This window comes from Egretta garzetta, unplaced genomic scaffold (assembly GCF_000687185.1).
Source record: "Egretta garzetta isolate BGI_Z169 unplaced genomic scaffold, ASM68718v1 scaffold32, whole genome shotgun sequence".
NCBI classification, from domain to species: domain Eukaryota; kingdom Metazoa; phylum Chordata; class Aves; order Pelecaniformes; family Ardeidae; genus Egretta; species Egretta garzetta.
Window position 1 is genome coordinate 3,643,121 of NW_009259035.1, and position 13,632 is coordinate 3,656,752.

At 39.2% G+C, this 13,632-nt stretch overlaps 1 protein-coding gene across 1 annotated transcript in view; it reads left to right on the top strand.

The window, feature by feature from the left end:
- Positions 1-13,632, top strand: part of GRID2 (glutamate ionotropic receptor delta type subunit 2) — a 746,969-nt gene that overhangs the window by 446,409 nt on the left and 286,928 nt on the right. Inside the window, 2 exon segments of the mRNA XM_009634848.1 lie at positions 5,008-5,135; positions 5,137-5,214. Coding sequence (XP_009633143.1) covers positions 5,008-5,135; positions 5,137-5,214 — 206 coding nt within the window.

A 13,632-nucleotide genomic window follows, 5' to 3' on the forward strand; every position in this document is an offset into this window, starting at 1 on the left:
TCCAAGCCAACTTACAATCTCTTAAATCGGCCACAATTTTGGTTAAAAAGAGAATGTTTGGTAATGTTTTACTTAAATTTCCAGCCTGGTTTAACCCTATTGCTGAGGCTCAGTAGCTGGCTGCAGAATGGTACTATGTTCTTGTGCACACATGTGTAGAGTGGAAGTGATGGCTGTGCAGTTTAAAAAAAGAAAACATGACATGAGTTGGGAGAGGAGATAGCAACTTTGGCTCTAGCATTGGTCTCTCTCTTTGTGGTAACTTTGGCTTTCATCAGTAAGGAGCATAATTAATATTGGTGATAATGGGCAGCTTTCTGCATTTGTGGAAATGATTGTGACTCATCCAATTTAAATAAAAAATAGAAATGCGTCTTCTGGCTGGGCAACAGGTTGGCTAGCAAATTCAGGGCGAGAAACACCTGTGTTCCAGACATGAACAGTCCTGTGTCTCCGCAGCAGAGCCATCTGTGCTACAGGTTGCTTGCCAGATTTTTCTGCAGAAGGAGTTTATCTATTAGAAAGATGATTCCACAGTGCAGTGTGGATATGTGCCACTGTCAGACAATCCACGCAGGAAAGATAATGCTGCCCATTCAGTGGCAGCATCTGTTCTTTGGCATGCGCTTTGAATATGATCATTGCTAGTGACTTGCTGCTGAAATATTGGAAGCACTATCATGATTTAAATAGCATTTAAATAGCAGGGTGGTTTTATGTGCTCTCTGCTGTTTCATAGCAGCAGGTGAGCATCACCAATATCTCCGTTCTTCTGCTGGGTAAGCTAAAGTATAAGCAAAGTCTGTATTTATTTCCTGCTCACAGCTTTGTGTTGTATCAATGCCAAAGGCAGAAGTAGCAAAGAAGTTTTATGAATCCTGGTTTGGTGTCTTTTCCATTAGGATGGTGCTGTTTTCCTAAAAGCACATCACACAGATACCATACTGTTGGCATGGTTGCTTAATAAATGTATAATTGTAGAATAATGCTGGACCTCTGTCCCTTTTGGCCTTTAATTCGGTGAAGATTCAATATAATGGTTTCATTGTTTATATTTGCAGATATTCGTGGTGAACAAAGCCATTTGATCTCATAATCTGGCTTCTGGGACAACACAGATTATACAGGATATAAACCAATAACTCCAATGTGTTTATAAATTCAGGTCAAGTGAAATTACATTCTGGTTTTGAAAGGACAAATAAAACTTTGGTGGTTCCTGCCTACCCTGTTCCAGTGTCAGAGAAGAATATATGGATTTATAATATAGAATTTATGGAAAAGCTGTTCATGGCCTCAGTAACTTTTCCCCCTGACATTTTGATGGTGCATCTAGATCCCATCTACACGTGTTCCTTGTACGTTAATAATTTTGACACTAACTGGTCAGTTTTATCAGGTTTTTATTCCATGTGTCTGGATGTTGAGTAACCCTCAGAGTGGCTGGGCTTCAAGAACTTCAGAAATAGTGGGTTAAAGTGGAAAGAAGTTATTCTATCATTTGCATAAAACTAGGCATATTTGTAGCAGTTCAAATAATCTTGTTGCTTCTTAAATTGGTATTTAAAGTGCCAAAAAAAATTCTAACATCTCTGATTAGATTGAATTTAATTTTCCTGATTTAGATATTAAATAGAAGCTGTAATTAGTATCTGATTCTCTTATGGAACTTTATTTTTAGGGTAAGGCTGTATTTTATTCGTGTCTAAACTATTTGTCAAGTGTTTAGTAATACTGGTATTTCAGCAGTGTCTGAAGAATGGGGTTGCAGTGCTGAATGCCTAAAATAGCTTAAACGCCTAAAATACCATTTCTTTCCAGTTTGTGGTATTTTAGAGTCCTAGACAAAAGACCCAACTTGTTGGTTGTGATAGTCCAACTTCCAAGACTAAGTTATTTTTGTGGACTGTTTGATTATAAGATATTACATGGCTATTTCTTTATAATTTGAAGTATCTCAGTAATCTGGTGCCGGAGGAGGATGGCTATCTGTAATACGCTCTGGTGAGTGCATCTCTGCTGGGGAGACAGACAGAGCACTTTATCTACCGTGGAGACTGAACTTTGTTTTCCTTGTGCTGCTGTTGTGGCTGAAAATAAGCATATCAAGCCTGTATGTCTAAGCCTTGGGCCTTCTTGGTAGGGCTGCTGGACTTCTGTGAAAACCAGAAATTCTCAGATATTTTATTTTGCCATAACATGAAGTCAAGTGCCAAAATCACCCATGTTTGTCAGAACCTCTAAACTTCAGAGTATGTTGGGCCCCCAAATCCTCAAACATATAACTCGGTAAGAAAAGTATTCACTAGGCTTGGAAAATAGGAGAGCTTGAATTTAGTTTTAGTACATTTTTTCCAGCAAAGTCAGCATAAAGATTTCTAGCTCAGGTATTTCCAGCTTTTCCCTGAAGGCCCATCAGGTCTGGGCACTGGAGAATTCCTGCTAGGCCTTTGGGCTGCGTAGCGTTCATCTGCCATGGTTACTAGCCAGACCTTAGTTGCATTGATCTTATACTTTCACCGTCATAGTTCCCATGTGAAACCCACACGTGACATCTCCATAATCTTCTCAAGGGTGTATTGCACAGGTTTCTCTGCCATGTTGCTGGTGCTTTGCTGGGGGTGGGGAGTCACATCATCCTTCCTGCAGCCTGGGCCTCCAGCCATCTTTGCCTCATGTTTGCAGGACTGACCACAGCTGAGTACTGGTGGTACTTCTCTCTTGATGGCTAGTGCAGGGTGCTGGGATCTGGGTAGTTTGGGGGGAAAATTTTGGAAGAGTTCCTCACAATATTTTTTTTCAAAAGGAATGTTTTTCATTATTTCCTCTGGTCTTAATATGAACCTCAGTTCCTCTAAAAGCTGCTGCCTGTCAGTGTACCCCTATGAGAATGTAGCTACTGCAATCCTGATAAAGTAAAACAACACCTACGTGCTCCGCTATTCTCTGTGGTTTATCTTGGGGTTACCCTGAGCTGTTATCTCAATGTGCCAGCACGGTGTCACTTGTATCACCTGCAAAATAGACCACCCTAAGGGCCAGCCAAGAGCCCTTTCCTGGTAGAGTTTATGGCTGTTTGTGTGATGTTTCTTGTAGGGCTTAGAGTCTGTCATGCTCAGACATCCCTCCAGTCTGCTTTCAGTCTGATTTTCCAGCCTTTCCTCTCACGTCACGTGCAAACTGCATCTAAGGTGCCTTCAGTAGTATGAACACTTTTGAGATTCTCCATCCCATGTTTTCTCACCCCATGCTAGGATTAAACAGAGCCTTCTGCCCCCCACCCTGTATAAGGGCAGGGGGTAGGAGAAGATGATAGGTGAGGATAAAAGATCTCAGAGTAGCCAAGCAGTTGTGAAAATGGAAGTTGGAAGCTTTCTCAAATATAAGAAGTTTCATGAAGAAAGATGTATGAACAGCCGTGGCCTCAGGTCTGACCATTCGCCTGGAAAACAATAGAGACAAGGAACTCGTAGAGTCCCCGGGGGTGTAGGAGGGAAGGAGAGCAGGAACTGCAATCCAACAGGAATGGGATTGAACACCACACACCTAGGACAGGGCGCATTTGGTATTCTAATAGCAGATTTTTTTTTTTTTGTGGGTTTTAACCACAAATGCCCTCCTAAAGCTGAGGAACCTTTATTTTCAAAGAAACGTTTCTTCAGAAATTCCTTTTTATGTTGGGTTACTGGTTTCCTTTTTTTTTTTTTTTTCCACCCCATAACTAATACTTGTATCAGACAGGTTTTGTTGGCTCTAAGGCTGCATCTTGTTCCTCTAAATGAGATCAGATGGGTGTGCAGGAGGCTGGCATGCCAGCAGGGAGGGAAAGTTGGCCTGCTGAATGTCCTCTGGGAGAGCAGGTCTGAGTGACTACTGGGGGGAGGAGTCACATCAGGGAACTGGTGATTTAGCTCCAGAAAGAAGATTGAGAAAATACAGTGGTGAGTAGGGGTCAGACAAGGAGGACTCAGTGAAGCTGGAGGGATTTTCCTGAGGTCTGGGAGACCCTTCTCTGACTTGTGAAGTTATCGAATGATTTTAACTTTTAAGTTCAAAGTTTTGTTTTTTAGATAAAGCCATTCAGAAGAGCAGGGGGAAAAAAACAAGTGAGCTTTTTGCTCACTCTTGTAGAATTCACTACTGGAAAAGGCCTTTCAAAGGCTTGGACCAGCTTGAGGTTGCATCACAATGTGAGAGTAGCCAGCCATTCCAGTTTGGGAGACACATTAAAGATATTACAAGCTTAGGTGATGAACACAGTTAGCATTTTGCTGATCAATTCTTTAAAAATGACTTGGAAAGGAAGAAGGATTTACTCGGAGTGAGAAAGAAAGTTCTGCTAGAGCAGATTGCTATGGAAGAACTTGTTAAATTCAGTCAGCAGTGGTGGTATCAGATGAGAGCAGGCAGTACCATTACAACTATATGTCTTGGCTTGTGTTTTGTTTTTGAAGGAAATAAGTAGCTGTACAATTTAGAACAACATTGAGACTTTTTGGTGAGTGAACAGCCCAAGCTTTGCTTAGATACGTTAAGCTACATAGCATTACAGTGGATGAGTCCCGCAAAAGAAAATAATCTGCTTGCTACCTTCCTTCCCCTTGGTTGCCCTCTGACAACCCTCACTCAAAGGAAGCACGGTGTGTTACAGTCATCATAGCTTCACTGCTCTTTATGGATTTTAGCATGAAAGCCCTTTAAGAAAAATAAGGAACAAGTGTGATGATTTGAATGGCCAAATTAGGAAAGTTGCTGGAAATATTTGTAGGTTTGCTTTCTAGTGGTCCTTTTGGACCACAGCTGATGTGTGGCCATGCTTTCTATTCTTCTAGTACTTTAAGAAATGCTATAAGCATAGCTCAGGAAGAGCTCCAATGAATATTAAGTGAAAGCCCATACGGGTCTACCTGACACTGAACAAAATGCTTCTGAGATGAATTGAACAGTTAATTGTGTCTTTTTTTCCACATACCAATTAACATCTTGTTTGGCTTTTGATTTTCCTAGATATCCGTGGAATACAAGAGTTTTTGGACAAAGTATCTCAACAGGGAATGGATGTAGCATTGCAGAAAGTAGAAAACAACATCAATAAAATGATCACCTGGCTCTTTGCCACCATGCGAATAGAAGAAAAGGAACCGCTACCGGGACACTCTGAGACGGGCTATTCTTGTAATGAACCCCTCGACAGCCAAATCATTCATAACAGAGGTATGTGTTTATCACTGGTAAATTCTTGTTTTGTTGACCAAGACTGCAGCTGTTTGTGAAAAGATTCAGTTTATTTGACTTTATAAAAACAATCAAACAAAAAAAAAAAAGCCACCTCAAAACCCCAATTAAAAATTTGAATAGTCTCTCTTCAAAGATCATCATGCAAGGATGTTTTTTCATGCTCATAAATGTGAATACAGAATAGTATTAACTACAATCTGTATGAGCAAAAGCATTTAGGAAATATGCAGAAGAATTGGCCCTCAACCTTCTGTTTGAAACTTGTAGATATTGTATTGCTGTTTCCTTGCTCATTGTGTCCCTAACTAAAAACTCTTTACAACTGACAATGCTTTTATTATTATTTAGATATATATAATAATGTAGTGGTGGACAAAATGTGTTTACCAGATTGGCATTTTGTTTTTTATATAAAATAATGTTTGATAATGACCTGTTATGTACCACTGAGTAGTAGTAAGTTAATGAAATTTATGAAGGACTGGATCTGAATGAAGAATTTAAGATGATAGGCTAAAGTTATGCTTATGTATTTAAGCAAAAGTGGCAAACAATATCGACAGAATTTTCAAAAAGCTTTTCAGGATTTAGAGATGGAAGACTTGCATATCACATTCAACTGTGACTTGTCTAATTGTTTTAAATGAATGGCATGGTTCTTTTTACACAGCACTGTGCTGTTTTAAATGTCTTTTTTCACATGTATTGTACTCTTCATCATCAACCCGTGGTTAAAAATGGATTTGTTTTCTGTTCCATAGAAATACACCTTCTCTCTGCAATAATTTCTCTTTGGATCTATTTGTAACTTATATTACTTTTCAATTATACTTTCCTTCTGCCTACATCTTTAGAAATTGAGACAAAAACTAACTGCATGTGCAGTCTCAAGTGAATGCCTTTTAGGAACATTAGTTGGAAGAGGGCTTTTTTGTTTATCTTTGAATTTTTTTTTTTTCCCCTCTTGGTTTTTTTGGCTAGGCATTCTGCTGTCCTCATTACACACTGAAGCTTGCTAATTCTGAGTTATGAGGGTTTGCTGCTCGATCCAAATGTCTGAAGTGCCTTATAAGATGTAAACAATTTGTGGGCATGTTTTAGATTGTTCTGCACTGTTTTCATCACCCAAGTCACAAATGTTTTATTTTTCAGTAAGTGGCATTGTACAATATTTTACATTTCAGCCTGAAAGCAGCAGGGTTCAGGGATCTAACTACAATAACTCAAGTGAGACAAAACTCCTGTATTATTCCTAAAAAGAAACAGTCTTTTTTTAAAAAATATGCTTTCTTTATCATTTATTTTTACACACTAGAGCATAGACACAAAGTCATTTTCCTCTTCTGAGGTTGCCATGTATGTGTTGTCAAGAAAGTAAACAGCTTATTTTAGAGTTCTTACTTGGCATTGGCCACTCAAAAGCCAAAAATACCAAAACCCAGCAAAAAAACAGCTAAAGCAAACCCACAATACCCCTTCCCCCCAAAACCCCTCCAAACCCTAACAAACAAACAACAAAATCCAAAACCAAACAAAAAACACCAACAAAACACTCCCAATATTTGTGCTTTCTTGGAGACTGTAAGACTACCAGGAAAGGGCATTATCTTCTTTTATGAGTGGTGTTCAAGGAGAGAATCTCACATTGGATGCTAGGTTACAGGCTTTGCAAGCATAATAGCATTTATTTGGGGTGTGACTGGTAAAAACTGACAGCAGCAGCCTCTCAATAGGAAGAGTCACTCAAACCGGAGTATGATTACTGCCATACTTCATTTCTGTTGGGGGGAGGAATGCAACAGCTGCGCTCCAACACTCGGTGTCTGTGCAAGGAGAAATTTGCTGGGATAGCCTTGCCAATTGATATTAAAAACTGTTATTTTGCAGTTGAACCAGCATTTGTACTGTATGGATAAACAAGTTATAAAACCCATGGACTGCCGATGGGTTAAGATATTCCTAAACAATTAAAAAATGGGCATGCTTATTCCGAAGACTGTCATGTGTATGATCAGTTTAACTTGGAAATTTAGTTTAACTTAGTGGATTTAGCACGTAAACCATACAAAGTTAGTAAGAAACAACGGCATATGTAGACAAGCCCTTGGGGTTTTATGGCTTTTCTGCCCAGGAGATGCTTTTGGCTTCCTAGTTGGATTCAGCTGTCAGCATCTCTCCCCAGACCTCACATAGTCTCTGCTGCTTGGTCCTTCCTTAGACGACTGATTTGGCTGAACCCCCTCATTGTTTAGCTGAGAAGAGGGTTCATTCACTCTGCAACAGCTGTAGTAAGCATGGGCTTGATTACTATGCAAGTAACAACTTTTCCAGGGTAAATAGTCAGACGCTGGCCTGTGTAAATAAGCAGTCTGTAAACTGGAGATTCCTTGTTGTAGAATACATCTTTGTTCTGACTCTTTGGAATTCTTAGTTTTAGGTAAGAATATTCTGGGTTTGGATTTTCTTCTTCTTTTTTTTTTTTTTTTTTTTTTTTTAAAGCAGCATTGCTCTTTTTATGTTAGATCCCTTTTTTCTCTCCAGGTTTTGTATCTCTAGAGCTTGCAGAGATGAGATCTATGCTTATGTACTCAGGAGTATGGAGATTAAGATGTGAATACACTGTTCTGGCCATGAAGATAAAACCCCGCCTTCTCCTTAACCATTATGTATTAATTTGCCCTCTGTAGGCCATGGAAAGGCAGGAAAAATTGGGAGCAGGTATCACAGCATGTCTCCTAACTAGTTAAAGGATTAATGTAAAGAGGGAGGGAAGGGCCAGCCAAATTCTCTAATGTTCATTGCTTTGAGCTGGGGCAAAAGGGAAAAACTAGCGGAGGTTGGGACCTCTCCCCAGATCAGTTTGTGTCAGCACCTGGGAAAAATCTTTTGCCAAGGATATCCAGGTGACTTGTTCAGGTTTTTTCAGCAGGGTGAGGTCTTTCTGTACTATCAAATAACCACCCAAGTGAAGATACATATTCCCACTGAAACTTTTGTGATTACTCAAAAGCACCTCAGAACCAACCATCTTGCACAACAATCGCTATGCTGCCTGGTGACTGATGTGAACTGTGTGCCCCTTGTTTGCTTTGTATTTTGGGGTGGGTTTTTTTGCACGTGGTGTTCTGATCTGTGATGAACTTGCAGGATATGAAAAGGCATAGGATGTCCTTGCCAGTTCAGCATGAGAGCAAAAATCCAGAGTCAAGTGGCAGAAAACAAAAGCAGAAAAAAGAGGAAAAAATCATGTGGTGCTTCAGCAAAACATCAGGGAATCTTTGGGCCAAGAAAGTCTCTATCACCATGTCAGCCTTGGCAGGAAGACTTCTCAAAACAACAGTATGAAAGGTTTAGGAAAGGGGAGAGAGAAACCGCCCCTGTGTTGAGCCTGCCTTGCAAAGCAAGGATTTTTAAGGCCAAGGGTGAGAAGGCTGGGTAGGATGAGGAACAGGCCAGGAAACTCAGGTTGCAATGGAGGTTCTGAGGGTAACAAAGCAACTTTGGCAAGCAAACCGGGTGTCCTGAATGGGGCCAAGATGCTGTCGGTACATCTCTGCTTACAACTCTATTTCCATTTAGCTAAAGAAACTACCTTATCAACTGTGTGCAGAAATATGCATGTTCTTCTGTGCAAAGACTCCAGGAGCTGATAACAGGACTACAAGGGAGGGATGATGCAGCTGATTCAGTTTTTTACATACAGAGGAAAATTAAGTCTACTAGCAGGAGACTTTACACATTGAAAATCCAGTAAGCCGTGGGTGAAAGAGTCCTAGAATTAGCCAGGGATTTTGCTGGAGTTTTGACAGGCAAGCTCAGGAGGGCCTTGGTCTAGGAGCTGAAGCCGCTACCTCCAGCTGTCGGTTCTTCCCCTCAACAGAGCAGCAAACTCATCAGATGTGACTGTATACCTTGCTGCCCCTTCTTTTGTTTCTGTTGCAGGGGTAGAGACCTCTTACAGAAAAAGAGGTGAGAACACTTTTTAACTGCAGCAGCAAGATTCAGCAGTTAATCTAGCAAAAAAATTCAGAGCATTGGCAATGTGTATCAGCTAATAAAGCTGTTGTGAGGCCTTGATAGTTTCAAGCCATCAATGCCGTGACATTGTTGGTTCCCAGATTAGAGAGGGTACTGCTCTTCAGATCACTGTACACTACATGTTTTGTGTAATTAAAAATATTAACTTTTCATTATTCCAAAGGCTCTGTTCTGCAATAAACTTGAAGCTCCCGAGCCTCGTAATGTCAGGACTTCAAGCATGCAAGCGATTATGCTAGAGATATTGGAAATGTTTACTGTTAAACATCTATTTATTTTAAGCTCATGTGCATCACAGAACTGGGTTATAATTATCTATAATGTATAATAAACAAAACTAGCAGCTGCCAAATCTGAGAGTTGTAACAATAAGCCTGACCTGTGTGTATGCAGACATGCTTATTGTACCTCTATAGGTGCCATTTTTTTTGTCTATATTCACTTTCAAAGAAAATTAAAATTATGTAGCTTTTAGGCATTAGTATGATGTAGTACATGTGATTTTTGCAAAATAAAATGTATTTTTTCTACTCTGGGCTGATGTGGGACAGTACTAAAATAAGGCTACCGTGGATGAAGAGCAGCTACACAACTACTTTCATAAATAAAAGAACTCTTGATAAATGGAATGTTAAAATAGAGAGGGGAAACAGAATAAAGTACATAAATGAAGTGCTGAAGAGTTCTTGCCATGTAGTTGGCAAGTGAAAAAGAATGAGAAAAGTGAATGTTTAAGGAGCAAATGTAATTCAGAAATGCCTGTTATTGAACCTTCACCATGGTTTTCTTCTAGTAGTTACTGTGAATAGAATGAGAAGTAACACTTATTCTGTGAAATGAGATTATTCCTGGTGTCAAGTGTCCTGGTTTTTATTATATTTGATTACTATTCTTCCGTTGAAAATAATAGGTCATTTTAAACTTAAGTATTTGGAAAACCACTATTTTTTCATACAGTGAAATAGTTACTGTTTTACCAGGTGCAAAAAGCTACAGATCTTTTAGATCTAAAGACATGGATTTGCTTTAGTGTTACATAGCACTCTAAACAGGCTTATTTCTTTAAACAGCATATTTGCTATGAATTAGGAAAGTCTATTCAACTTCTCCTCAAGGTTTATTCAGCCTTTGTGCGCCTAAAATTCATGGAAGTTCAGTCTGTCTTTTTTGTTTAACCTCTGTGATGCTGTGCTCATTGGGTTTTACATATATCTGAAGGAATGTTATGACCACATTTGGCTGTTTTGTTCTTCTCTTTATTTGTATTAATAAAGAAAATTATCCTGTCTTTAGTCAAAAGCATGATATACAGACATGAGTTGAAGTGAATCCAGCTGAAAACAGGAGTTAAGAATCCGATGTACCTTGTGCTACTTCCACTGAAACTTGTGGCAAAAACTCTGTAGTTTCCAGTGGGAGCAAATGGCAGTGTTTTTGTTCAGGTGCGGACAGATAACGTACATAGCAGGGAGAGGTAGAAGACTCCAGATAGATATCAAATCTACCTAATTAGCTCTAGAGAAGACATTATCATCTCGTGCATCCCTTAACTGCAGGTGCTAGGTGGTACCTTGCCTCTATTTGCAGCACAGCTGAATTTGTGCTCATCTATTAGCTACTGTTTGCCACAAATGCCTCTATAAAATCTTGTAAATCTGAGCTGTTGATCTTCTGCAGTTTAAAATCTGCTGGTTTGCCTTTTACATGTGTGCCATAGCCTACCAGTCCCAAGCACATTCAGGAACAAGCATCAAATTGGGATTTAGTAAAGCTGGATTCTCTTCTTCTGCCATGCATATGGTATGTGACTTTTGAATGTGTTACTGAATCACACTTCATTATGTCTTCCTTTGATATAGTGTATAGTGCATATGAGCTAAATAGTAACATTATTTTGTGTACATCCGTATGTTTTCTGCAAAAGTAAAAGCATATTCATCTACCATCTAAAACACACATTGGGTTTTATGTTTTTACATCAACTCTACTGTCTGAAGAGTTTCTTGTGAAGGCAACATGGACATTGGACAAGAAAGGATTTGTCAGTTGAATTCAGTGGTGCTGAACTGATCCAGTGATGGACTGGAAAAGCATCCACAGGTCTCATGGGAAACCTGTTGGATTTCCCATTAGGCTGAGGGTTGACTTGATGGTTTATGAAATTTGTGTGTACCTCATAATTTTCTGGGCACTGTTGAACGTAGTAGTAGCTGGTAGCTAGTTGATACTAATAATGAAAAAGGTAATTTTCCTACAGTGGAGATATAAAGGATCATTTCTTTCAGACATTTTCAGCATTTTCTTTGTGAAAGTTTATTCATGATCTTTGGGAATCCTATTTACATAAAATACAAGTCTGAAGTCTCTAAAGGCAACTGTTGTTCAAGCAGTTCTCTTTTAGGTGGCAGCGATGAAGGTGAAGGACAGTAGCAGCCATATGAACTTGCTTACTGCTATTTTTTATCTGCTTTTCCTAACATTTTATCACAAGTTTATATGTTGATTATGAAGAATTATACTGGAATTTATCTAGGAGAGATGGTCTTCAGAGGCTAAAAAGAGATCTTGCATCGTCAGTGACTCTGCTTCTCTGTCTTTCTTACAAGTAAGCTGAATGTTCTAATCTTTAAGGTCATCTTTCTCAGCAATTTTTTTTTGAAGAGTGTTTGAACTTTTTAGACCTGTACTCTCCTGGAGAGCATACTTGCCTTTTTTAAGTCCATTCTCTACATCATAGCTTTTGGTGGAATAAATCCCATTCAGCATGCTCCACTGTAATTTGTTGTTGTTAACGACAATGTAATGAAATATATCTTCTTCTTATTTTGTCTTTCTCCAGCATTAAACACAGAACTTATAGCTGCAAACTGAGCTAGAGGCTTAAAGGATTTTATCCTTCATAGGATCTTCCAAATCACTAGTTAAAGGGATGTTCAGAATGCTGAATAATTTGAAACTGTCATCCTTCAAATGTAGCAGAAGAGTCTCTTTGCTGACTGTTTTTAACCTGCAAGACGGGAAGCAGGGGTCTTGGAGGATTCTAGATTTTACCTTTCAGTAAAAATCTGAGAAAGTTCTTGAATTTACCATTTAGTCCAATTCCTTGACTTTTTATGCTCTTGCAGCCCTGAATGTAGGCCATCCAGCTGATGGCTGAATGATTGGATGTGAAAATTCCTGTTGTTTTCCTATGCTTGATGAACAAGAGTGATGTTGGTATAGATTTTATATGCACTTGCTTACCGTAGGGTACAGGTTCAAAGATAAAATATTTTAGTTATGGAAAAATGAAAGAGGAAAGTAAGTCTTAGTGGTGAAGTAAGTCAGCTTCAAAGGGATTTGTATCATATGTGTCGTTACCGTGACTGTAACCTAAAGCAATCCTTTCTGTTTCTGTATTTTCAGGAACATATCAGGAGGAGGGTGAAATTCAAGTTCACAATGTAGTGATGGGGTTCTTGGGGCTGTGCTCGCTGTAGCTAAGGTGGCTTATTTTAGTATCTAAAATGAAGAGGAAACATCATGGGAAATCTATCCCAACGCAGAGGATCTAGATCTAGAAGAATAGGAGCTGGCAACTGTCTGCAGTTCTTTTGCACTGATACAAATTTTAGAATTAGGGCTGTACCTTGCTGTTCCTGAAAAGTAAGGTTGCGTATCAGTAGGCTGGACCTCAGCTGGTACATTTGTGTTGGCTGTGTGTTGGTTTTGTTTCATAATTAAAGTTGCTAATAACAGCAGCTGAGGAGAAGCAGGATACAGACATGCTCATCTTGCAATCAGCCATGCCTCATATGCTTGTGATGTGAAAAGTGAGACAAAAGTCTGCCTGGCATTACAAGTCTGGTGGTACCAATATGCCCTGAGGATCATACCATGGCTGTCTATGCTTTTACATTCTTTACTGAGGTTTTGGTGGCATAAGGAGACCCTCACTGAAGTTTGTGTCCAAAGCCAACATGAACAGGAGCATTTGTGTGTTTTACAACGTAAGAAAGTTACAGCACATTTCTGCATTTTTCTTCTTTCTGGATTTTCTTCATCTGTTATACGTGGATATTTGCATGATGCTGGTTTCTAGCCTATGCCAGAGGATAGCACAATTGTGAGATGTGAACCAGGTCTACCTCTCTGGTGCCAACAGCAAAAGCGGTAGTGTATTATTTTGTTTATAAAAACAAAACTTACTTTGATAATAAAAAAGCCCATAGATTCATTATATAGATGTATGAATGACCATACGCATGACTATAATTGCCCTGTGTCTTGTCATCAGTACAAATACTTACACTACCAGAATTTTTGTAGTTATACAATAAAATACAGAGTATAATAAAACAAGAAATATAGCCTGCT